The sequence below is a fragment of the Budorcas taxicolor genome, chromosome 13 (genome assembly GCF_023091745.1).
Source record: "Budorcas taxicolor isolate Tak-1 chromosome 13, Takin1.1, whole genome shotgun sequence".
Classification (NCBI taxonomy): Eukaryota; Metazoa; Chordata; class Mammalia; order Artiodactyla; family Bovidae; genus Budorcas; species Budorcas taxicolor.
Window position 1 is genome coordinate 42,610,012 of NC_068922.1, and position 22,472 is coordinate 42,632,483.

General features: G+C 57.9%; 1 protein-coding gene across 1 annotated transcript in view; it reads left to right on the forward strand.

Moving 5' to 3' along the window:
* Positions 1 to 22,472, forward strand: part of PYGB (glycogen phosphorylase B) — a 34,473-nt gene that overhangs the window by 8,272 nt on the left and 3,729 nt on the right. Inside the window, exons 2-17 of the mRNA XM_052650601.1 lie at positions 2,495 to 2,596; positions 4,877 to 4,955; positions 6,182 to 6,285; positions 7,611 to 7,742; positions 9,262 to 9,373; positions 9,663 to 9,745; positions 10,552 to 10,695; positions 11,112 to 11,204; positions 12,358 to 12,504; positions 13,191 to 13,354; positions 14,006 to 14,120; positions 14,483 to 14,584; positions 15,107 to 15,254; positions 18,745 to 18,803; positions 20,352 to 20,493; positions 21,953 to 22,160. Of these exons, the coding sequence (XP_052506561.1) occupies positions 2,495 to 2,596; positions 4,877 to 4,955; positions 6,182 to 6,285; positions 7,611 to 7,742; positions 9,262 to 9,373; positions 9,663 to 9,745; positions 10,552 to 10,695; positions 11,112 to 11,204; positions 12,358 to 12,504; positions 13,191 to 13,354; positions 14,006 to 14,120; positions 14,483 to 14,584; positions 15,107 to 15,254; positions 18,745 to 18,803; positions 20,352 to 20,493; positions 21,953 to 22,160 (1,934 nt within the window). The remainder of the gene's footprint in view (positions 1 to 2,494; positions 2,597 to 4,876; positions 4,956 to 6,181; positions 6,286 to 7,610; positions 7,743 to 9,261; positions 9,374 to 9,662; positions 9,746 to 10,551; positions 10,696 to 11,111; positions 11,205 to 12,357; positions 12,505 to 13,190; positions 13,355 to 14,005; positions 14,121 to 14,482; positions 14,585 to 15,106; positions 15,255 to 18,744; positions 18,804 to 20,351; positions 20,494 to 21,952; positions 22,161 to 22,472) is intronic.

Below are 22,472 nucleotides of genomic sequence, written 5' to 3' on the forward strand. Positions count from 1 at the left end.
TTGGGGTGGGCTCTGCATGTAATAAATAAACCCAATTGATAAAAAAAATTAAGGCTGCCTCTAGGCCATATAACACTTGTTGCAGCTGTATTGCAAAGAAGGAACCCAGCCAAAAGTTTCAGTGACCTAGTTCAGCCCTGGAGATGGCCTCCTAGAGGTGTGTGACAAGGTTAAGGGGTCCCTGCTGTTCTCAGGCTCCAGGAGATGAGTGTCTGGTCCTCAGTTAGAACCCCGGAGCCGGGAGGCCCTGTCCAGGGTTGCAAAGATGGTGCTGGGACACTGGGCTGGGCCTGGAGGGCTGTGGGCCCACAGCAGCAGAGTTTGGGGCTAGCAAGTATTGGCCCTTTGCAGGTGAGCCCCCAGGCTTTTTCTTAGACCAAGCCTGTGCCCTCAGCTTTTTTTTTTTCCAGAATTACCACCCTATTCGACAGGTTCCACACCCCTCCCCGAAAATCTGGCCTGGTGAGGGGCCCAGCATTGCTGAGTCCAGGGTGGACGTGGTGCTATCAGGGACATAAAGGGACCAGGTCACTCCATCTGCCGGGAAGGAGCCAGGATGGGACCCAGTCTGTATGGTCCAAATGTCATCGGCCAGCTTCTCAAGAACCTTCAGTTTTAATGGTTTCACACCAAACTACCTTAAGGAAACTGGGGAAAGCAAAATCAACATGTGTGGTGAAGTTATAAAAGTACTCCTCACACAGGCAAAAACAGCAGCAGAAACCAAGGCACAGACCCTGAGGCCAGAGCTCCGGCCAGGCGGGGCCTACAGAGGTGCCTGGCACAGGGCTGACCCTGCTTGGCCCCTTCTGAGTGGGGACAGTGCTTGAGGGCCCCCAGTGCCATGGCTGTCCCTGCTGTCCTCTTGTGCAGGGGGCCATAGGAGACTCTCCCGGGCCTGTTTGCAGAACTCAGTACACTGCTGAACCCTGGACACCTGTGTTCAACTTGGGAGGAAAGTGAAAGAGATTCAAAGATTTTAAGGCTGATTGCAACATTTTATGCCTCCGCACCCATCTCTTAGGAAAAGAGATAGTCAAGCTATTTTCCTAGTGCTAGTTAAAAGTTGGAAAGATCAAACTACAACTTTTAAAATACATATTTGTATGAATAGTTACAGGCAAAACGAAAACATCTCAGCCATATCCCTGACCTGCCAACTTCTTATAAAACCTCTCGGGAGAACCCCAGAAGGAGGCTGGTGGGGGAAAATGCCCCTTGTGTGTGCCTGGGAGAATCGAATGTTCACAAGATGTTCACTTGCTCAGACAGCTAGGCACTGTCATCTTGGTGTGTTTGCCCATTGGTTACCAAGCCCCGTGGGAACCCCATATACTAATAGATCAGCTCAAGTGTAGGGCAAATACCGTCCAGGACGATGAAAGGTCAGGAAGAGGCAATGGGCCGTGAGCAGCAGTGACAGCCGTGTGGGTAGAGAGAAGCTTGTTACACTGTGATGAGTCTGTGACTTAAAGGACACTGGAACATGGATGGGAATTTTGAAGCCAGGCATTCATATGATCAAAAAATGTGGAAGAAAGGCTCTCTAAGACTGAAATCTGTATTTTTTTTTTTGTATCCATGCATGTTCTTTCGATTTGTAGATTTGATATGTATGGAAAGTTTTCTTAAATTATATTTTTTTTAAATACATTTCTTTATTTGGCTCCACTGGGTCTTAGTTGTCGCATTCAGGATCTTTAGTTGTGGCCTGTGGGGTCTGGTTCCCTAACCAGGGATCAAACCAAGGCCCCCTGCGTTGGGAGCGTGGAGCCTTAACCACTGGAACACCAGGCAAGCCCCCCCAAGGCCTCACTCTGGATGGCTGGAAGCAGCGTGGAGGTCCCGTGTAGGAGCAGGACTCTGTGGGCGGGATCTTGACTCTGCCACTGCCTTCCATGGCCCAGGGCGGGTCGCAGGGGGCAGACGGCTCCAGGCGTGGGAAGCGTTGGAATCCTGCATGATCCCCAGCGAGTGTCGGTGGTCGTCTCTTCTTTTACACAGAAGTTTATCTCTCAGTCCCCCAAAGCCAGCAAACAGGCAGCAGATGGAAATAGGCAGACATGTCCATCCGTCTGTCCCATTGTGTTCACCGTGCCTTTGGCACTGAGTGCCCAGTGCAGCTGTCAGGAGCTGTTCACCCTGCAGGGCTGGCTCACCCCCACCAAGCGCAGACAGGGCTCCGTCTGTCCTGGGGGTCGGTTCCCCACCATCGCCCTGCCCCACCTCCCTGCCCCCAGGGGAAGTTCCTTTTTGTCCCCCTGGGGACTCCAGAAGGGCAGTGCACAGAATCTGCTTTTGAAGGACCCTCCCTGGGGGGCAGCCCCTGGAAAGGTGAGGTTGGCTGAGGCTGAAGGGAGGGAGCCCATTTTAGGGGTGCAGGTAAGCACAGTGTTGGCCGAGTGCAGCCTCTCAGAAGATCCGCTCTGCACTGGGATCTTCAGGTACGTGGGGCGGAACCAGCTGTCTCAGATGCCTCTTCTTGCTCCCTCAGCGCATCTACTATCTGTCCCTGGAATTCTACATGGGCCGCACCCTACAGAACACGATGGTGAACCTGGGCCTCCAGAATGCGTGCGATGAAGCCATCTATCAGGTGTGGTCCTTGGGGCCGGGCTGCTGGGTTGGCCTCCTGTGGGCACCGAGCCTTAATGCAGCCCTGCGGAGGCGAGTGCTGCCGTCTGGGACTGAACACTCGGGCATGGGGGAATGGGTGGTGGGTGATGCGCCTTCTCAAGGAGAGAAAGTGAGGACTGGATGGGAGCTAATGCCCGGAGGGCAGGGATGGGGGCAGGTTGTGATGCTGAAGCTTGAAGCTTCTCAACCATTGCGCGTCACATGCCCACCCCACATGGCAGAAATGCCTGATACCATTCCATCTCTCTTTACTTTATTGAGCTGGTGGCCCACCTCCAGCTCCCCTCTCCCAGCCTAAAGACACTTGTCCTGCGCCTGCTGGTAAAATTGCCCTTCTCTCCTACTCGGAATTGTTGTCGTTCAGTCACTAAGTTATTAACGACTCTTTGCAACCCCATGGGCTGCAGCACGTCAGGCTTCCCTGTCCATCACCAACTCCCAAAGCTCACTTCATCGAGTCGGTGATAGCATCCAATCATCTCATCCTCTGTCATCCCCTTTTCCTCTTGCCCTCAATCTTTCCCAGCATCAGGGTCTTCTCCAATGAGTTGACTCTTCGCATCAGGCGGCCAAAGTATTGGAGCTCCTATGGACAGAGGGGCCTGGTGGGCTATAGTCTATGGAGTTGCAAAGAATGGGGCACGACTGAATGACTAATATGAGCAATAGAAAATACAGAGAGGCATGTGTCTGTTTAAACATTGTACATTGTTTCCCCTAAAATGCTGTTTCACTTGCTATTAAGCTTTTAGTTAAGCTTGTGTTGGGAAGGTTTTCATGATGATGAACTTGGAATCTCAGACACATGTTGGCAGTGCCTGCCTTTCAGGCAGGATGTGGGTACTAGAGGCTGTGAACTGGACTGTCGATGGTGCAGGGCTGAACAGCCTCCTCCTCAGGCTCCCCAGTTACAACGCACTGTGAAAATAAAACATGGGAGACTTCCCTGGTGGTCCACAGGTTAAGACTTGACCTTCCAAAACAGGAGGTACCCGGAGCTAAGATCCCACATGCCTCACGGCCAAAAAACCATAAAATAGAAGCAATATTGTAACACGTTCAATAAAGACTTTTTAAAAAATGTTTTAAAAAAGAAAAAAACATCCCACTGCTGCACCACCCCAGGCTCCAGTTCCAGAGCAGATTCCACTAAACACTAGAAATTCATAAGAAGCCACTCTCTCCTGAGTGTGCCATTGAGGACACACTTAAAATTACAGGAAAGTTAAAATATACATGGAAATTGTCTGCTATGATGAACGTCTTCACACACCATCATCACCTGACTTCCCTAGTCCTCAAGCCCAAATCATGGCTGGTCTTATTTCCTATAATGCCCCACCACTCCCAAGTTATTTAAGAGCCAATATCAAATGTCTTAATAGTTCACATGTAAATATTTCACTAGATATTTCTTTTCTTTTTCTTTGGCCAAGCTGCACAGCTTGCCAGACTCCTCTGTCCTTCACTCTCTCCCAGAGTCTGCGCAGACTCACGTCCATTGAGTTGGTGATGCCATCCAACCATCTCATCGTCTGTCATCCCCTTTCTCCTCCTGCCTTCAGGCTTTCCCAGCATCAGGGACTTTTCCAGTGAGTCAGCTCTTTGCATCAAGTGGCCAAAGTTCCTATTTTATAAATAAGTTTATTTGCACTATTTTTTGGTTTCCACATATAAGCAATGTCATGCTGTAGTTGTCTTTGTCTGGCTTACTTTGTCTGGTATGAGAATCTCTAGTTGCATCCATGTTGCTGCAGATGGCACTATTGCGTTCTTTTTTATGGGTGAGTAATACTCCTCAGGTACATACCACATCTTCTTTATCCGTTCATCTTTCCGTGGACATTTCGGTGGTTGTTTCCACGTCTTGGCTATTGTGAAGAGTGATGCAGCAAATGTCAGGGTGCACGTGTCTTTTCCAGTTAGTTTTTTTCTGACTGATATATGCCTAGGAGTGGGATTGCAGGATCAGACGGTAGTTCTCTTTTTAATTTTTTGAGAAACCTCCATACTACTCTCCCAGTGGCTGTACCAATTTACATTCCCACCAGCAGTGTAGGAGCATTCCCTTCTCCCCACATCCTAACACCAAATTTTAATGTCGGGTTCTCAAGTCTAAAAGAAAGCAGCCTCTAACCTCTGATTGCTACAAGCTCACAGGATTTAAGTATCTTTCCACCTATTACTTGAGGGAAAATACGAAGTACTATTAAAATGTTACCTCTGTTTCTGTTCACAGTTGGGGCTGGACTTGGAAGAACTGGAGGAAATAGAAGAGGACGCTGGCCTGGGGAACGGAGGCCTGGGGAGGCTGGCAGGTAACCCCGGCCTCTGTCCAGGACAGGCCTTTCCTGACACGGCGCTTGCTCAGTGTGCTCACTCACACACAGCGAGGCCAAGGTCAGCCGTGCTCCCAGCGCTGGCCTGTCAGGGAAGATTTGTCCCTCAGAGTGGATGGGACAGTGTGTCCTCCAAGTCGAAATCTTTGCCACCAGTAGGAAGAAAAAAATCAACTTATTCTATTCTCTTTCATACAAGGGGCACTTCGTAATTATGGAGACCAGACTTGCCAGTCCTGGGGACCTGATGCAGAGAGAGGTTTCTGACATACCTACCACCCTCCTGATTGGGACAAAGACAGGGATAGAATCACACACGCATTTACTAACATAGCCCAACTTAAAGCACCGGCTCCTGCCTTACTGCAGTGAGCTGACTGCCCCGAAGAGGCAGAGCTCTTCCTCTCGGAGCTGTCGCTCCCTTCTCACCCAATTTGAGAGCAGCCTCAGTTTGGTGTTTTTTAGTTTGGGGTATTTTTCCCCCTCTTGTCTTAATTATTTTTGCCGGCCTTTATGGGGTGAAGGAGCTGGGTTAAGAACTCGGAAGTGGAAGCAGTGAGACTGGATCGCACTATGTCCTGCTGGGCTCTTGGGCCCGGAGCTTCTGGAACAGAGAGGATCGATTCTGCACCGCCCTGGAGTGTGTGGGGCCCCAGAGTTTACAGTACCATGCGATGGCCCGGCCCGCCCCTCTGAGAGGCATCCTCCTGTGAAGGGAGCAAAGGCCCTAACGTTGATCCATGCGTGTGTGCGTTTATGCCTTCAGAATTCAAGTTAAAGTCTGCAGACATTATAAGTGCAGCTTATGTTTCTGGCAGATGAAACATCCCACAGATCTTCACCCTTGGCTGGGTCTGCCCCACATCCAGGGAAAGGCCCTGTGCACCCCACTTGAGGGCGGGGATGGTGTGTGGAGACGGGCTGAGTTTGGCCGTGTCCTTTGTGTTCGTCCCCCTTCCCACGCCCCCAAGTAGTCCCCAGGTTGATGCTGTCTTGGCCGTAGGATCTCAGGCCGAAGAGCCTCAGCGGTGGCCCAGCAGCCTCAGCCTTTCCTTTTCATGAGACTTGAGGCCAACGTGTCCCCACTGAGCCACTGCCTGCCACCCTGGGGCTGGCCCCCAACCACGGGGTGTCTGTTGCCTCAGTGTCCAGGCCTGGGCTCAGAAGCCTCAGATCTGCTGATGTCCCTGTGTTTGGACTTCCAGCCTGCTTCCTTGACTCGATGGCCACCCTGGGCCTGGCGGCATACGGCTACGGGATCCGCTATGAGTTTGGGATTTTCAACCAGAAGATTGTCAATGGCTGGCAGGTGGGTGTGGTTTTCTCCTTCCACTCGCTTGCGGCCCTTGGGCACACAAGAAAGTCACCAGGCGCTGTCGGGTCTGCTTCTGGACTTCCTGCTCCGCCAGGGAGGCTGCATTCCGGCCCTTGGCAGAGCGGAGGGGGCGGGGCAGGGGCTGAGGGCCCTGGGCGATCCGTGATGTGCGTGCCATCCCCTCAGCCAGCAGGGCCTGTCGCCAATGCGTTCTCATTGCACATGGCTTCTGTGTGGTGACAGGACATCTGGCGGGCTCAGGCCAGAGCCTGGCTGGGCCTCTTATATTTGGGAAGATGCTGCTTCTGCAGACAGCTCGTGGTCCTACTCTGCAGAGGGGACTAGGCTCTGACGTTGGAATCTCACTGACGTACAGGGAAGGAACGCCTTCCTCCCACCAGGAAGTCAAAGGCAGGAGTAGTTCTGTGATGAGTGTCTGCCTGCCCCAGGCAGAAGGGGCTCGCCTTCTGTGGAGTCCTGAGAGGGGGACTCGGGAAGCAGTAACCTCAGCCACGCCACTGTCCCATGACCCAGATGCTCCTTCTTGGGACTTGCCTCCTTTCTGTCTCTGTGACTTGGTTGTCCTGGATGTGTGGTGTACACAGAGCCGTCTTTCGTGCCCTGGCTGTCCCAGTCACGTCATGTAGATGGAGTCACGTGGTGCGTGAACTCCGAGTAACATCTTGAGGTTTGTCAGTGTGCCTCAGGACTTCTCCCTTTTACTGCTGAGTTCAAAGCATTCTTAATGTCTTTTTATTTTGATCTATTTTATGCATTTTATATGAATTTGTTTAATAGTCCCAAAGTGAAAGTGAACGTTGCTTAGTTGTGTCCAACTCTGCAACCCCATGGACTATACAGTCCATAGAATTCTCCAGGCCAGAATAGTGGAGTGGGTAGCCTATCTCTTCTACAGTGGATCTTCCTGACCCAAGGATCAAACCAGGGTCTCCTGCATTACAGGCTGAGTCTTTACCAGCTGAGCTACCAGGGAAGCTCTAATAGTCCAAAGCATTCACTTTTAAATCGAGAGCCTGGGCGAGAATTGGGAATCTTTACCTTGTAAATCAGCTGCAGTTGTGTTTCCATGCTGGGGTTGATCGTCTAGGTGGCGTGGTGGTGCAGGTGGAGGGTGGGGCCCACCAATGCCCAGGACCGCCGCCCCCCTTCACCTGCTGCCCCCCGCCCTCACTTGCCTCCCCCCTCACCTGCCGCCCCCTCTCACCTGCCATCCCCCCCCCGCCATCTCCCACCCTCACCCACAACCTGCCCTCACCTGCCACCCCTCACCTGCCACCCCCAACCTGCCGCCCCTTCAGGTGGAGGAGGCCGACGACTGGCTGCGCTATGGGAACCCCTGGGAGAAGGCACGGCCGGAGTACATGCTGCCGGTGCACTTCTACGGGCGCGTGGAGCACAGCCCCGAAGGAGTGCGCTGGCTGGACACGCAGGTACCACAGGCACTTCCTGGGAGGGGGCTGAGCGCAGGGACCCTCAACTTGCCTCCTGTCAGGGGCTTCCCTTGGGGCTTCCCTGTGGGAGCTGCCTCCCCACACACTTGGTTGGGACGGTTCAGACCTCGACCATGTAGCTACCTCTGTAGTTTAACAGGAGCCGTGTCTCAGGGTGTTTTGTGGCAAGCAGGTTGGTGCTGGGAGGGGCAGTGCACTGGGGGCCATTGGTGAGAACAGCTCCGCATCCCGGGGCCGGCACTCACTGCGTAGCCCTGGCTCTCAGTAGGGTCTCCCGGTGCGGCTCACCGATTATTTGGAGCCATCAGTGCCCTGGGCAGGGAGCCCTGGGCGGATGTCGCAGAATGGAGCATCCCCACCTAGCTGGGCCTTAGTAGGGGGACCAGGGCAGGAACACCAGGTGCTGGAGGAGCATGGTGCTGGCCCTGGCGGGCACACACACAGAGTCCCCCTAGCTCAGAGATGGCGGGAGGGTCAGAGGAGGGCTCTGTAGGGGGCGGTGGAGGAGGGGATAGTTTGCAGTGAGTAAGAAAGGGTCTGCTGTCCAGTGATCTGGGGAGATGAGCAAAAACAGAGCAAGCCTGTGAGCCACAGGTGTTCTTATGGGCTGTCCAGATTCAAGTCTGAATTGGGACTCAGGCCAGGCAGGCTGGTAGCCCAAGATGCCAGAATAAGTTGTATTTAATTTTAAAAAGTTCGGAAGCGGTATGGTCTTCTAGGTGTGTGTGCCTGTTGAAGACGAGCGAACGAAGGCCTGGAGACCCCAGCGGGACACGATGAGGGCCTTCCTGTGGGGCTGGGCCATGGAGAGGGCCGGAGCGGTTTGCAGATGCTTCGTAGGGCTGGTTGAGGCCAGGGTCGGGGACAGGGTTGTGGGGCGATGGAAGGGAATGATGAGGCTGGGGTATAGCCCCCCACCCAGTCCTTTGTGGCTCTGGGAGCTGCCTTCACACCCTGAAGCCACCCTCGGAAGTGGACCTGAGTGTGAGCAGCCCCACAGGAGGGCCCGAGGGCAGCGAGGACCCGAGGCAGAGGTGCCTCTGTCGGCTAGAGTGCACTGGTGCTTCCGGGCACAGGGGGATGGGGACAGGGGAGCATGCAGGCCGCTTTGGTTTGCTGAAGTTCGAGGTCAAGGCCCCAGGAGGAGCCTCCACAGAAATGGGGCATGTTCAGAAATAGCGGCTGTGTGCAGGGCGAGGCTAAGCAAGTCCCAAAATCAAAGTCGCCTACGCAGAGTTGAGGGATGAGAGGGCAGGCATGGAGGGCGGAGGCCGAGGACATGGGAGGAGGATCTGCCCAGGGCCAGGTGACCATGGACACTGGCGTGGAAGATAGGAGCTGGAGGAATCCTGGAGAGTGGTCGGTGTTGTTCGGGGCGGGAGGAGAGAAGCCAGAGGAGGGCGGGCGGCAGCCACCAGCGGCGGGCTGCTTCTGTGAGGGAGCCACCCCAGCCTCGGGGGGCACGGCCCAGGTTGGGGACCACGCTTTCCCTTGGCAGGTGGTGCTGGCCATGCCGTACGACACCCCGGTGCCGGGCTACAAGAACGACACTGTCAACACCATGAGGCTGTGGTCCGCCAAGGCACCCAACGACTTCAAGCTCCACGACTGTGTGTCCCACCTGTTCCCACCTGGGGCCTGATCCCAGACTGACCCCAGCTGCACTCACAGCCTGCGGGGCTCCCAAGCGTGGAAGGGCTGAGGGCGGGTTCCCTGTGAGCCTTAGGCGTCCCAGGGATCCCACATCCTCCAGAAAGAGCCAGGGCCTGGGGCTGGGAGGGGCTGGGTAGCAGAGAAACCGTGGGGCGCCTTCTGCTCAGGAGTGCTTATCCTCAGACCCATCAGGGCGCTTGGGAGCCTGACAGGCTCGTGGGTCCTGACCCCGCTCTCTGCCCTCAGTCAACGTGGGTGGCTACATCGAGGCGGTCCTGGACCGGAACCTGGCCGAGAACATCTCCAGAGTCCTGTATCCCAACGACAACGTGAGCAGTTGCTGCGGTACCAGGGGGAAAGGGGACTCTCATCTGTGCTGCCTCTCAGTGCAGGAAGCTGGGCTCCATCAGGGCCCCCGTGCACCTCACACTGGTCTCAGCTGACCTCCTGAGAGTGAGGACGGACACGGTATCCCCAACGGGGCCCAGGAGCCCCCAGCCTCACACCTCCAGTCCTCCCTGTAAAGACAGGGCCACAGAGCCCTCACCTCACCTTCTGCCGGAGTCTGCTCTTTGGCACCTGGTGTAGCTCCCTAAGAATCGGCGGGCGCACTTGTCGGCAGTGGCTGTCCTGCAGTGATGCCTTGAGACCCACACGGTTGTGGTTTGAAAAGCTCTTTGTAGCTGTTTCCCCACATGCGAGATGGGGATCTCAGCCACGTGCTCCACGGCCCCCAGATTCTTAGCAGACGAGCCCTTAGGGTTTGCCCAGCTCTGTGGCTGTGGTTTCTATTTTACCAGTGAAATATGTGCACACAGCAGCACAAGGCCCTGGGCTGAAGGGCTCACAGGAAAAATGCCCCCGACTCCCCATCCCACCCCCCAAGATTGCAAGCAGAGTCTCTCGCTTCAGGTGTGAGGCCTCTAGACGCCCGCACCCCAGAGGTTGTGTTCCTGGCCTTGGCCCCTTGAAGGGTGCTGTGACCCCCTCCTGGCTGCACTCGTTCCTTGTCTGAGGGTCACCTGACCTTGGCCCCAGATCTGGGCTGGACCCCAGCCTGGCCCCGCCCTGGGTTGGGGCCCCAGGGCCCGAGGCCGAGGCTGAGCCCAGACATGTCCTCTGGGCGTGTCTGCAGTTCTTCGAGGGGAAGGAGCTGCGGCTGAAGCAGGAGTACTTCGTGGTGGCCGCCACCCTGCAGGACATCATACGGCGTTTCAAGTCGTCCAAGTTTGGCTGCCGCGACCCTGTGAGGACCTCCTTCGAGACATTCCCAGACAAGGTGCGCTTGCAGAGGGGCCAAGCGGGGGACCGAAGCCGGCCGTTTCCGGGCGGGGCCTTCTCCTTCCGGCCACGGCAGGCTAGGCCGAGCCGGGTGGGCAGTGGCTCCGCAGCCTGGGTCTCCGTGTCACTGGAGACCGGACCTGGGATGCTGTGAAGGGCCCCATCGGGCAGAGCATCCAGGTTGCAGGCTCAGTGGAGAGGCCAGCCACCCGCGTCCGCCAGGTGGGAGCAGCATTCCCAGGCAACCTGCTCCCTGCTCCTCGACCCGTGCTCCATGCTGGGACCTGGAGCCCATGCCGCACCATCCACTGCCCGCGGCCGGCCCTGTGACCAGGCTCCGCGGGCTGGCAGCTGAGGACCCCAGTTCTGCACGAGTGGTCAAGAGGACTGAAGGGGTCGCCCATGTCAACGCAGGTGGCGATCCAGCTGAACGACACCCACCCGGCGCTCGCCATCCCTGAGCTCATGCGGATCCTGGTGGATGTGGAGAAGGTGGACTGGGGCAAGGTGAGCTCCGCGCCCCGCCCCGCCACAGGGCCGAGGACTGTGCCGGTCCTGGGACACGGAGTGGGGCCTCCCTGGGGTCCCTGGGAAGACAGGGCCGGGGGTAGGAGGACGTACAGGAGCGGCTCTGGGGTTTCTCCCGAGGGCAGGATGCTGAGTACAGGTGGCAGGGCAAAGGCCAGAGAAGAGCGGTTTTCTGGACAAGAAAAGGATTCTGACACTTGTCGGAGCTTCTCACATATGCTTTGTCATCTTAGAACTGTGGTCAAAGACCTAGAGGTGTTCAGCTTACAGAAATACATCGTTTATTTATGGGTTTGTTCTCCTCACCTCACTTATTTTGGTCCTAGACTCTTTAGTGGGGTTTTCTTGATGTAACTAAATTAAATCAACATATAAAGCCATTTTACCCCCTTTTTTACCCCCTTTCTGGTTTGGGGTGCACCTTTGGGTGAGGCTGAGCCAGTGCAGTTCACCTCTGGCCAGCAGAGGGCAGGGCCACACTCTTCACCAGCTGTCCCTGGACCACAGGTGTGAAGTCAGTTTGGTGGAAATAAAGGTGCCTGGAGCTCTGTCAGGTTTGCAGAGGAAACTGGGGCGATTCCCAGGTAGCGAAGAGGTCCTTGGTTCTGAGTATGTCCTGGGTCACGACAGGAGAGCGAATCGGTTTGGTGTATGTGCTGGGTCACATCAGGAGAGTGAAGGGCAAAGCACTCACCACGGGTCTGGGAAGCTCCAGGCCCCAGAGCAGAGATGTGCAGCTGGCAGGGTCCTTCCTGGTGGCATCTGAGCACCTGCCTCTGACCCTACACGTGCCTCTCTGACCCTACACGTGCCCCTCAGCCTGGCATCTGGCAGCTGGTCTTCTCTCTTCACTGTGGGGTTTCTGGAGTGTTGGGAGCTGGTCTTCTCTGAATGCTGTGGGATTTCTAGAGTGTTGGGAGCTGGTCTTCTCTGAACGCTGTGGGGTTTCTGCAGTGTTGGGAGCTGGTCTTCTCTGAACGCTGTGGGGTTTCTGCAGTGTTGGGAGCTGGTCTTCTCTGAACGCTGTGGGGTTTCTGGAGTGTTGGGAGCTGGTCTTCTCTGAACACTGGGGTTTCTGGAGTGTTGGGAGCTGGTCTTCTCTGTTCACTGTGGGGTTTCTGGATTGTCACAGGCCTGGGAAATCACAAAGAAGACTTGTGCGTACACCAACCACACGGTGCTGCCTGAGGCCTTGGAGCGCTGGCCGGTGTCCATGTTTGAGAAGCTGCTGCCGCGGCACCTGGACATCATCTACGCCATCAATCAGAGGCACCTGGACGTGAGCATGGCGGGGTGGTGGGGCTGCACCTGCAGGGCCCGCCCGTCCTGTCGTGATGGGAGGAGGGCTGCGCCTGCTCCCCTGGGCCCTCCTCTTCACTCCATATCGGACTGTCAGGCCTGGAACAGGTGCTTCTTGAACAGAATAGCCTCTGCTCACAGAGGACTTGGGGCCGGGGGCTGGCCCTTGGCAGAGACGTTGGCTTGTCCCCCCACTGGGAGCCCTGTTTTCAGGCTTAGGGGGAGCCCTTTTTCATATCTGAGGAGGTTCAGATGTGTCTGTTCCTGGCATGCCAGAGGCCTTTGTCCTGAGACATCACTGCAGCGTTTGGGTGATGGGGGACAAGTCACCTGTCTCTTTTCTCTGTCATGCATAGAGAGGATGCTGGTACAGGAACGGGGGGACTTAGGGTTGAGGTGTGATGATTTTCCTCCTTTTGATCTTTCGGTGAAAGAGTGGCTGTTCTCACTGCTAGACTGCGGTTACATCCTGCCTGGGCCCCCCGGCGCAGCATCTTCATCTCTTCCTGTTGGTCACACAGCACCTGCTCAGCTCCGCCAAGTCCACGGGCTGAGCCCGCAGCTGCCTGGGCTCAGGCAGCCCTGTGCTCAGGGCTAGCCAGCCTGGGCTCCAGCCGGCCTCGGGGAGCAGCTCCCGCCCTCCCGCTCACCGCTCTGTCCTTGCAGCATGTGGCCGCCCTGTTCCCTGGGGATGTGGACCGCCTGCGGAGGATGTCGGTGATCGAGGAAGGGGACTGCAAGCGGATCAACATGGCTCACCTGTGTGTCATCGGGTCCCACGCCGTGAACGGCGTGGCAAGGATCCACTCTGAGATCGTGAGGCAGTCAGTGTGAGTGGGGAGCGCCCTTCGGCTCCCACCCCATCCCTGCCACCTGCAGCGCAGTGGCTGAGGCTGGTAACCGTCCAGAGCTCAGTGGTAGGAGGGTGAGCCTCTGGCTCGATGGACTATGCTGGGGGTGAGCCCTCCTGTCACCAGGAGCCCTCCGGCTGTCGGTGTTCTCCATCTCTCCAGGCAGAAGATCTGCTCCTGGAGCACCTGCCTGGGGATGAGGGGCCCGGGCCAGACAGGGGGAGGTCAGGGCAGAGGTCAGGGCTGGGGCTAATCCCTGAGAGGAAGGAGGGATTCCGAGGGCAGGTTCCCTGCTCCAGCCCCTCTCCGTGGGACGGGATCTCAATTCCATCTTTCAGTCTTCATCCGAGTCCTCTAGTGGGACACCTGCCGTGAGCGCCCAGCAGCCTGCGTCCTCAGGGCTGGCCTGAGGCTTTGTGTGACATACTGTTTTATCCCCACTGTCTGTCTGCGGCCCACTGTCAGGACCACTGGGAGGAGGCCAGGCTCCAGCCACCTGCTGGGGTGATCAGGCTCCTGGGGAGACAGAACAGCAAGGCTGGGTCCGGGGCCCCTCCAGAGGGCCCTGTGCCCTTTGCCCGCCTTGTTCCAACCAGCGTTTGCCGAGTCACCTGTGGTCTATGTGTTTAGCTTCAAGGACTTTTATGAGCTGGAGCCGGAGAAGTTCCAGAATAAGACGAACGGCATCACGCCCCGCCGCTGGCTGCTCCTGTGTAACCCGGGGCTGGCAGAGACCATCGTGGAGGTGAGGCCGGTGCCCCTGGGCCCGCCTGGGGCTGTGTGGGTGTGACCCACCCCCTTGCGTGTGGAGAGTGGGGGCTCCTGGACGAGTGGGGGGTGGGCACTGCCGCCCACAGGTGTGACCAGCCTGGCGGTTGGTCGGCAGACCTGGTGGTCCGTGCAGGAGTTCAGAGGGGGTCCTGGGCTTCAGGTCCAGCTTGTGAGTCCTGACGAGATGTGTGAGCTGGGAGTGGGGTCATTGTTGAGTTGTTCCCGTGTTCTCGAGTGGCCCCAGTGTACAGGATCTCCTGGGAGGGGGTGTGATGGAGAGGAGCGGCCAAAGGGGACGCAGAGCGCAGAAGCTGTGTCGCCCCCATGGTTCTGCAGAGAATCGGGGAGGGTTTCCTGACAGATCTGAGCCAACTGAAGAAGCTGCTGCCGCTGGTCGGGGATGAGGCGCTCATCAGGGACGTGGCCCAAGTCAAGCAGGTAGGCCCGGCATGGGGCCAGGAGCTCAGCCCCCACTTGGCCCTGTGGAGGGGCCCTGGGTCCTCTGGGAGAGCTTGTCTGGGGGGAAGCGCGTGGTAATAGACGCAGGCCCCACACCTCCACTCGAGCTGCTGTCTGCGCCCCCAGGCCCCCCACAGCCGCCTCACGGCCAGGCAGGCCGGCTCTCTGGACGGCCTCTGAGGACCGAAACTGACCGTCTGCTACGCCCCTGGCCTGGCCCTGGGGGCCCAGAAGCAGCGCTCCCTTCAGGGTCTCCGTCCCTGCCTTCTCGTCCCCTTTTCTGCTTTCTCACCCTCGCTTCTCTCCCAGGGTTTGCTTGTTGGTCTGGTTTCCCGCTTAGCTCTGCAGACCCACTCTCGGGGTCACGCTTCCCCGCTTCTGCCCACGTGGACCCCCGTCCCTCCACGTCCTCCCTGGGGCGGCCCCTCCCTACCGCGTCTCTGACTGGCTCCCAGGCTCAGCCCTGTGGACACCCCACTGTCCTAACCTCTGTTCTCCCAGGAAAACAAGGTCAAGTTCTCCGCCTTCCTGGAGAAGCAGTACGGGGTGAAGGTCAACCCCTCGTCCATGTTTGACGTGCACGTGAAGAGGATCCATGAGTACAAGCGGCAGCTGCTCAACTGCCTGCACGTGGTCACCTTGTACAACCGTGAGTGCCCTGCCCGCACCCCACTGTGGACCAGGCCTTTTTCTCATGTGCTTGATCTGACGTGACACGTTCGCTTGAAGCGGCGACTTCTGGTTTTCTGTGTTCACAGCACAGCAGCTACAAGGAGTGAGATGTGAACTCAGAGGTTGGGGAGCTTGAGACCCAGGGGACGCCCTGCCTCTGGGGTGGGGCCTTGGGGTCCCTGGAGGCTGTGTTGTAGGTTCGGTGTAGCCTTTCTTTCATATTTAGTTGTTATTGTTAGATTTGTTTAAAGTTACTTAGAGACACTTTACTCAGCAAGGAAGGCATTTAAAGTGCACTCTTGGAAGATGAAATAGTATGTTACATCTGTACCCCTTAAACTAGTAACGTTTAAGTGGCATTTAATTTTGAAGCAAATGCGAATCAAAGAGCCCCCTAACCACAAAGTGGCTATGAACATTTTCTAGTTCTATAAATGAGGTAATAAAGCCTCAAGGAAACCCATATGGTTTTGTAAATTTTGTAACATAGTGATAGTAACATAGCAGCAGCACTAGTAACATAGTAATATTAATAGTAAAATAGTACAGTGAACCCTAACTTTGAAAACAGAGGAACCACAAATAAAGCTCTTCTGGAGAATGTCAGCTCCCCAGTTCCCACAAGGGAGACTTGGTCCCCAGGGCCCCACCCGGTCACTCATGAGACAGTTCAGATGCCGGTTTCCATTGAGCAGCTCTGACCCAAAGCTCAGAAAAGGCTCAGGGGAGCGCCCTCCCTTGCGTGTGGCCCGGGCGTCTCCTGGGCCAGAGGCGGCAGTTCCCGGAGGCCCCGTCTTGTGCCGTGGTTTGCTTTCACAGTGGTGACTTCCTGCATTTCCTTTGTCGTCGCCCCAGCGGTGCCCCCGAGTCCCCTGCTCCTGAGCAGTGGGCCGGGTCTCCCGGTGGCCTGCCCTCCCTCCCCGCCCCCTCTGGTGGCCAGGGCCGCCTACTGCCCCCCGCACCACCTCTGCTCGTGGCCTTGGCAGCGTTCCGACAGGGCTGGCAAGGCGTGCGGCCCCCACCCACTCATCCACCGGTGTGTGTGTGTGCACGGGGGTGTGCGTGTGGTCTCCCCACGAGCAGCCCCCCTCCCCGTGCCCTGACTTGGGTCCCCGTCTGCTGTGAGGGCCATCCAGTCACCCCCCTGCTTGGTTCCTGCGACCCTGGGTCTTCCGTGTCCGCGGCGTCAGTGGCCTTTCCCAGGAAGGGTGGCTGGGCTGAGGCGATGTCCTCGGCCTCGCTCTCTCCTCGGGCCGCGCGGTCAGGAGGGTGGTCCTTGGGGGGCAGCTCTCGGCTGGCGCTTGTCCGGCTCAGCTGTCGGCTGCTGGCCATCCGGTCAGTTCTCTCCATACTCAAGGCCCTCTGAGCGTGTTGGTTGGTATCTTCTCTCCCATCTAAGGTGTGCCTTGAAATACATGGAGACCCGGATCCGGCTTTCTCCTCGCCGGGCTCCGGTGTGGTGTGGGGTTGGGGTTTTCTCCCACTGTCGTTCTGCCCGTGGCGGGCTCGCTCTCCCCTTGCCCGCCCTGTGCTGTCTGCTGGTCCTGTCTCTGTGCTATGTCTGCTCTTCTCTGCCTGTTTCTCCTCCCTGTGCTTTCTGTGATTGGGTTGTACCTCATGGGGCCGTTCTGCCTTGTGGCCCGTGTTTTCCCCCACCTTGGTGCTGCGTTTTGGGCCATGGTCTCCCATTTGCGTTGACCATCCTCATAGGCTGGAAGCTTACGGAGGGTGGCTTACACTTCCCTCATCTGTGGCAAAGCTGTGTGTTGGGGTTGGAGGAGCTGCATCAAGACCCTGGCCAGAACCTCGTGAGCCCAGGGCACTGCCGGCCTCCCAGCTCCAGACGCCCCTCTGAGGCCGTGCCCCCCTCCGTGGCCGTGCCCCCCTCCGTGGTCGTGCCCCACTCCGTGGCCGTGTCCCCCTCCGTGTCCCTCTCCCTCTCCGGGGCCGTGTCCCCTCTCCATGTCCCTTTCCCTCTCCGGGGCTGTGTCCCCTCTCCGTGGCCATGTCCCCTCTCCGTGGCCGTGTCCCTCTCTGGGGCCATGTCCCCTCTCCGTGTCCCTCTCCCTCTCCGGGGCCATGTCCCCTCTCCGTGTCCCTCTCCCTCTCCGGGGCCATGTCCCCTCTCCGTGGCCGTGTCCCCTCTCCGTGGCCGTGTCCCCTCTCCGTGGCCGTGTCCCTCTCTGGGGCCGTGTCCCCTCTCCGTGGCCATGCCCCTCTCCGGGGCCGTGTCCCTCTCTGGGGCCATGTCCCCTCTCCGTGTCCCTCTCCCTCTCCAGGGCCATGTCCCCTCTCCAGGGCCGTGTCCCCTCTCCGTGGCCCGCTCCCTCTCCGGGGCCGTGTCCCCTCTCCATGGCCGTGTCCCTCTCCGTGGCCGTGTCCCCCTCCGTGGCTGTGTCCCCTCTCCGTGGCTGTGTCCCCTCTCCGTGGCCGTGTTCCTGTCCGGGGCCGTGTCCCCCCCTCTGTGGCTCCAATTCCAGGCTGGCTCAGGAGGCATCGTGGCCTGTGGGCCTCTGCCCACCAGGTTGTCCAGGCCCCTGTCCGAGGTTTCCCTGTGGGAAAGAGGCTGACATAGTCCACCCGCCCAGCCCTCAGGGGCTCTTTGCCTGCCTCCTCCCCTCCCTCTGCAGGAGGCTGAGATTCCTGAGGCCCTGCGCTCACAGCCCCATCTCCCACCCATCTCGTGACCCAGCAGGACTTGCTCATTGATCTGGAGTTCACATATTTTTCTTCTTTACAATGTAGCTTGTGGATTTGGGGCTTTTTTTTTCCCCCTTGTTCTCTAGGTCACTTTGTCCACTATCTGGAAGCAGGAAGGTTCAAAACTCAGGGACTACAGGAACCTGAGGTCAGATGTTAAAGATCAGCCACGCCCCTTAGCAGTTCCTGTAAATCTCCTGGCCACTTCCCGACCCTGGTGAATACTGTTTAGGGCAGCCCCGCTCCTCTGTAGATGACACCACCACCCCAATGAAATCTGAAAACCCAGTGGCCTGGCAAGGACACCTCATTCTGCTGGGGCTGGAGGTGAGCTGTCTGCTCCTATGCAGGAAAGCTCTGGGGGGCTTCTCACCCTCTGTCCCACCAGGGAGGGGGCTCAGGGTCTCACTGACACCCCACACAGGCTGACGGTTAATCACCACCGTCCCAAGGTCAACCCATTTTCAAGTGCCCATCATACACGCAAGGGCCTTCAGTCCTGGTCACCAGACCCAAAGGAGCTCCTGTCTTGGGCTGTTCTGGACACAAAGACACAGCTTTTCCACTGAACCTTCTGGAAGAATCTGCTTCTGGTTAGCCTTTGGCACCAACCCGAACGCAGTGCAGAGTTCTGTAAATGGAAGCTCCTGCAGTGCAGCGCTTGCATCGGGCTGGTCTCTGAGGACGCTGGTTACTGCGGCAAGTGCAAGGCTCAGGCGTGTCTGGCTCCAGTTGCCTCACTTGGCTGACTTCTGTTTGGCTTGCAGGAATAAAGAAGGACCCGACCCGCGCCTTTGTGCCCAGGACTGTCATGATCGGGGGCAAGGTGAGGTGACGCCTCTTTGCTCTTGCTTGGCATTGGGCGGGAACATACAAACCACCATGCTTTTCTGCAGTGTCCCTGTATCTGGGATGGATGCTGCGGGTGGCTGGGCGCTGACCTGCACACAAAGCCCAGAGGTCCCGGCCCCAGCTGTGCCTCTGGGCCAGTACGTTCAGGTGTCTCGTCAGCTCGGCCACAGGAAGGGAGCTGGACGGGGCCCCTGCCTGCCCAGGGCGGTGGGGTCCCCAGGGCCAGCCTCCAGAGGGGAAGCACCATTCCTCAGTGTGACTGCCAGCGTTCCACACGTCCCCTGCACTTTTGTGCTGAGTGGACACCGGTCACTGGCTGCTTCATCAGCAAGATGTGGGCCTGCTCTCAGCCTGGCCTCACGCGTTTTATTTACCGTGGCACGTGCTTTAGGACACGTGATCGTGGAGTCCCAGGGTGTCGCCAGGGGGCGTCGGCGGGTCCCACCACAGGTCTCTGGACTCTAGGCCCCGTGTCCCCACCCTCTGCCACTTCTCCCAGGAGCCTGGGCACGGCTGCTTCATGGGGGCTGCAAGCGGGCCCGGGTTTGTTCTCTCCTCCGACTTGAGCAGCTCCACAGGTGAAGGCACCCTGTGGGCTCCCCCAGCTGAGACAGCAGCTCACACCCGCCGTGTTCTGTCTCAGCCGCCCCTCCACCCCCGACTCTTGCCGTTCCTGAAACAGATTCTGGACAGCATCTGTTTCATTTGTCAGTATTTCCATATGCATCTCTCAGAGATGGGGACTGTCAGAAAGTTTTAAAATGTGTTTTAGAAATGAAAATCTAGAGGAAAAAAGAATCGTAGAACATCCACAAACCTATTACCTGACTTTTGCTGAACCTTCTCAAAGTAGATTTCACCCCTAAGAACTTCATCAGTTGTCTTCCCAATGACATTTTCCTGCAAAACCACAACGCCACCATCACATCTACAATACTTGACAAGAATTCTTCCACGTCATTAAATATCCAGCCAGGGCCACATGCCTGGCTGTCTTATTAGACATCTTGAGTTTGTTTGACTCAGGGCCCAGTGAGGTTCTCACATGGCGCCGGGCAGCTATGTCTCATCCGTAGGTTTTCATCGACATTCCCCCTTTTTTCCCCTGCAGATTTTTACAGAAATCAGGTTGTGTGTCTCCCCCAGACCATGTCCCTCTGGTATCTCCCAGAACCTTGGTGGGTTCCCTGTGTTTCCTGGAGGTTGGTAGTCAGTTCTCAGGGGTCCTTGTTCCCTCTCTCCATTTCTGAAAAACAAACTAGAATCAGGAACTGAAAGTTTGAGGCTGACAGATCTGTGCGTGTTGGGTAAGGGGCTGTCACGAGAGGCGCTTGGTCGGCACCAAGGGAGCGGCTGGAGTGCTGCACCCTGTGGGCCCGTCTGTCGGGATGAAGGACACGCAAGGATGCTGTGACCTCAGCCCCCATGGGGCCCCCTCCCAGCAGCCGAGCCGCTCAGCTAGGTGCGTCCAGGCTGGGGCCCGAACCCAGGGTGTGTGGTGCGTGCCCCTTTCCCCTTGCAGGCAGCGCCCGGCTACCACATGGCTAAGAAGATCATCAAGCTGGTCACGTCCATTGGCGACATCGTCAACCATGACCCGATTGTGGGTGACAGGCTCAAAGTGATCTTCCTGGAAAACTACCGGGTGTCCTTGGCCGAGAAAGGTGAGTCTGCCCTGCCTGATGCCGCAGGTGGCCCTTGCTGGTCAGGGCCTGTCTTGCCTCCAGGCAGATTAATGGCCCTGACACCACGTTCCCCAGCCAGAGGGGCCCCGGTCTGGTAGCCAAGGCCCTGGTCTCTGTACTTCCTGCCCTCCCCTCCTTGCGCCTCTGCCCCTCAGCTTGGCCTTCCTGTCCCTGGGCTCGCTCTTGGTGGCCCATGCCCTCGCTCTCCCCCTGCCCCAAGGACACTTCTGGTTGTCCCCACCTGTTCACTCTGGCCTGCATCTGCTCTGGGGGCATCTAGCTGGAGCCCCTCCACTGTGGGAGTCCTGGGTATGTGTTGCCACCCAGAGAAGGGCCTGTGGCCACCTGTGCCTCAGAGCAGGGCTCTCCTGAACTGGACTGGCCTTTCTAAGGCAGCCGCTTCTGGCAGGAGGTGCTAGGACACCTGAGCCTGGAATCGTGGCCCAAGTCGCAGCCCCTCTGGTCCAGGGGACTGTACGCTGCCCTCCAGGCATCCAGTGGAGGGCAGGCTCTCATACTCCCTCCCTGTCCAGTGTGGCCAGGTCATCAGCACCATCCCTGTGATCCCGCCACTGCCCTGTACCATCTGTGGCTCTGGGGTTGGGCTGTGGTTCGTGCTTCACTGAGCTTCTCACACGTCTCAGGCCCTTTGCCGCCTGGAACTGCCAGGCCAGCTCTTGCACTTCCTAGAACTGAGCTCGGGGACAGACCCCATGCTCCCCAGCTCTTGGACTTGCTGTGGTCATGTGTCCACCATCCCATCTGCTCATGTCGCTCTGCCCGAGGGGCCAGGGGTGCCTGTGTCTCCATCCCGGCACCTGGGCCTGACCGTGAAGACGGGGCCGGACTCTGGACTTGGCTGACCCCGAGTGCCCACTGGCTGGGTCGGGGAAGCAGCATCCATCACCCCTGAGGACCGGCTGAGGATGCAGGAGCAGGCACGCCGAGGCAGGCAGGATGGAGGCCGCGCTCCTGCTGCCGTGTCGAGACACTCACAGGAACCCGCATGTGGGAGAAGCCACCCGGCTGCTGGGGGGTTGTGACTCAGCTGCCACGCCCAGTCTGTACAGAGCGGCTCCCGGGCATGAGGCCACGGGAAGACTGTCCCCGGTCCTCTGCTTCTGTGAGAGTCGATTCCTTTCGAAGTTGTTTAAGGAGCCTACGGGCTGATGGACTAAGACAGCAGTGATGTCAGGATACAAGGGAAAGAATACCCCACCTGGTTTTGGTACGGCCCTGGTTTGCAGGTTCTAGAACAGAGGTCCTCTGCCACTGCAGGGCTTCTTGGCATCTCCGCGTGGACCCGCTGCCTCGGGCTGCCCTTGGTCGGGAAGGGGGGCCGTGTGCGGTGGGGGGCAGCGGATGGTGTCCCCTTGCCGTTCCTGTTGCTCTTGTGCCTCCTGACTGACGGGTCTTGCCTGTGCCCCGCTCCCCGCAGTCATCCCCGCCGCCGACCTGTCACAGCAGATCTCCACCGCGGGCACCGAGGCCTCGGGCACGGGCAACATGAAGTTCATGCTCAACGGGGCCCTCACCATCGGCACCATGGACGGGGCCAATGTGGAGATGGCCGAGGAGGCCGGGGCTGAGAACCTCTTCATCTTTGGCCTGCGGGTGGAGGACGTGGAGGCCCTGGACCGGAAAGGGTGGGTCCCTCTCGAGGCCTCTCTCTCCTTTAAGTGTCCCCACACCCATGGATACCTTGAGGGGGTCCCGGCTTGGCCTGGTTGCCTGAAATCCCTCAGGGGACCCAGGGAGGCCTCAGGCACCAGGGGATGAACCCATATGGTGGGAACCTTATCAGCCTGTGAGCACTGCCCCCTTTTGGCTCTGCCCCGTGTCTGCCGCACGCCTCCCTCTCCCCGGATTCCCTGATGGCTCTCAAGTCCGACTTCACATGTTATTTTTTTCTGCAAGGTCTTGGCACAGACTGGGGGTGGGGGCTCTGTGGGAACCTT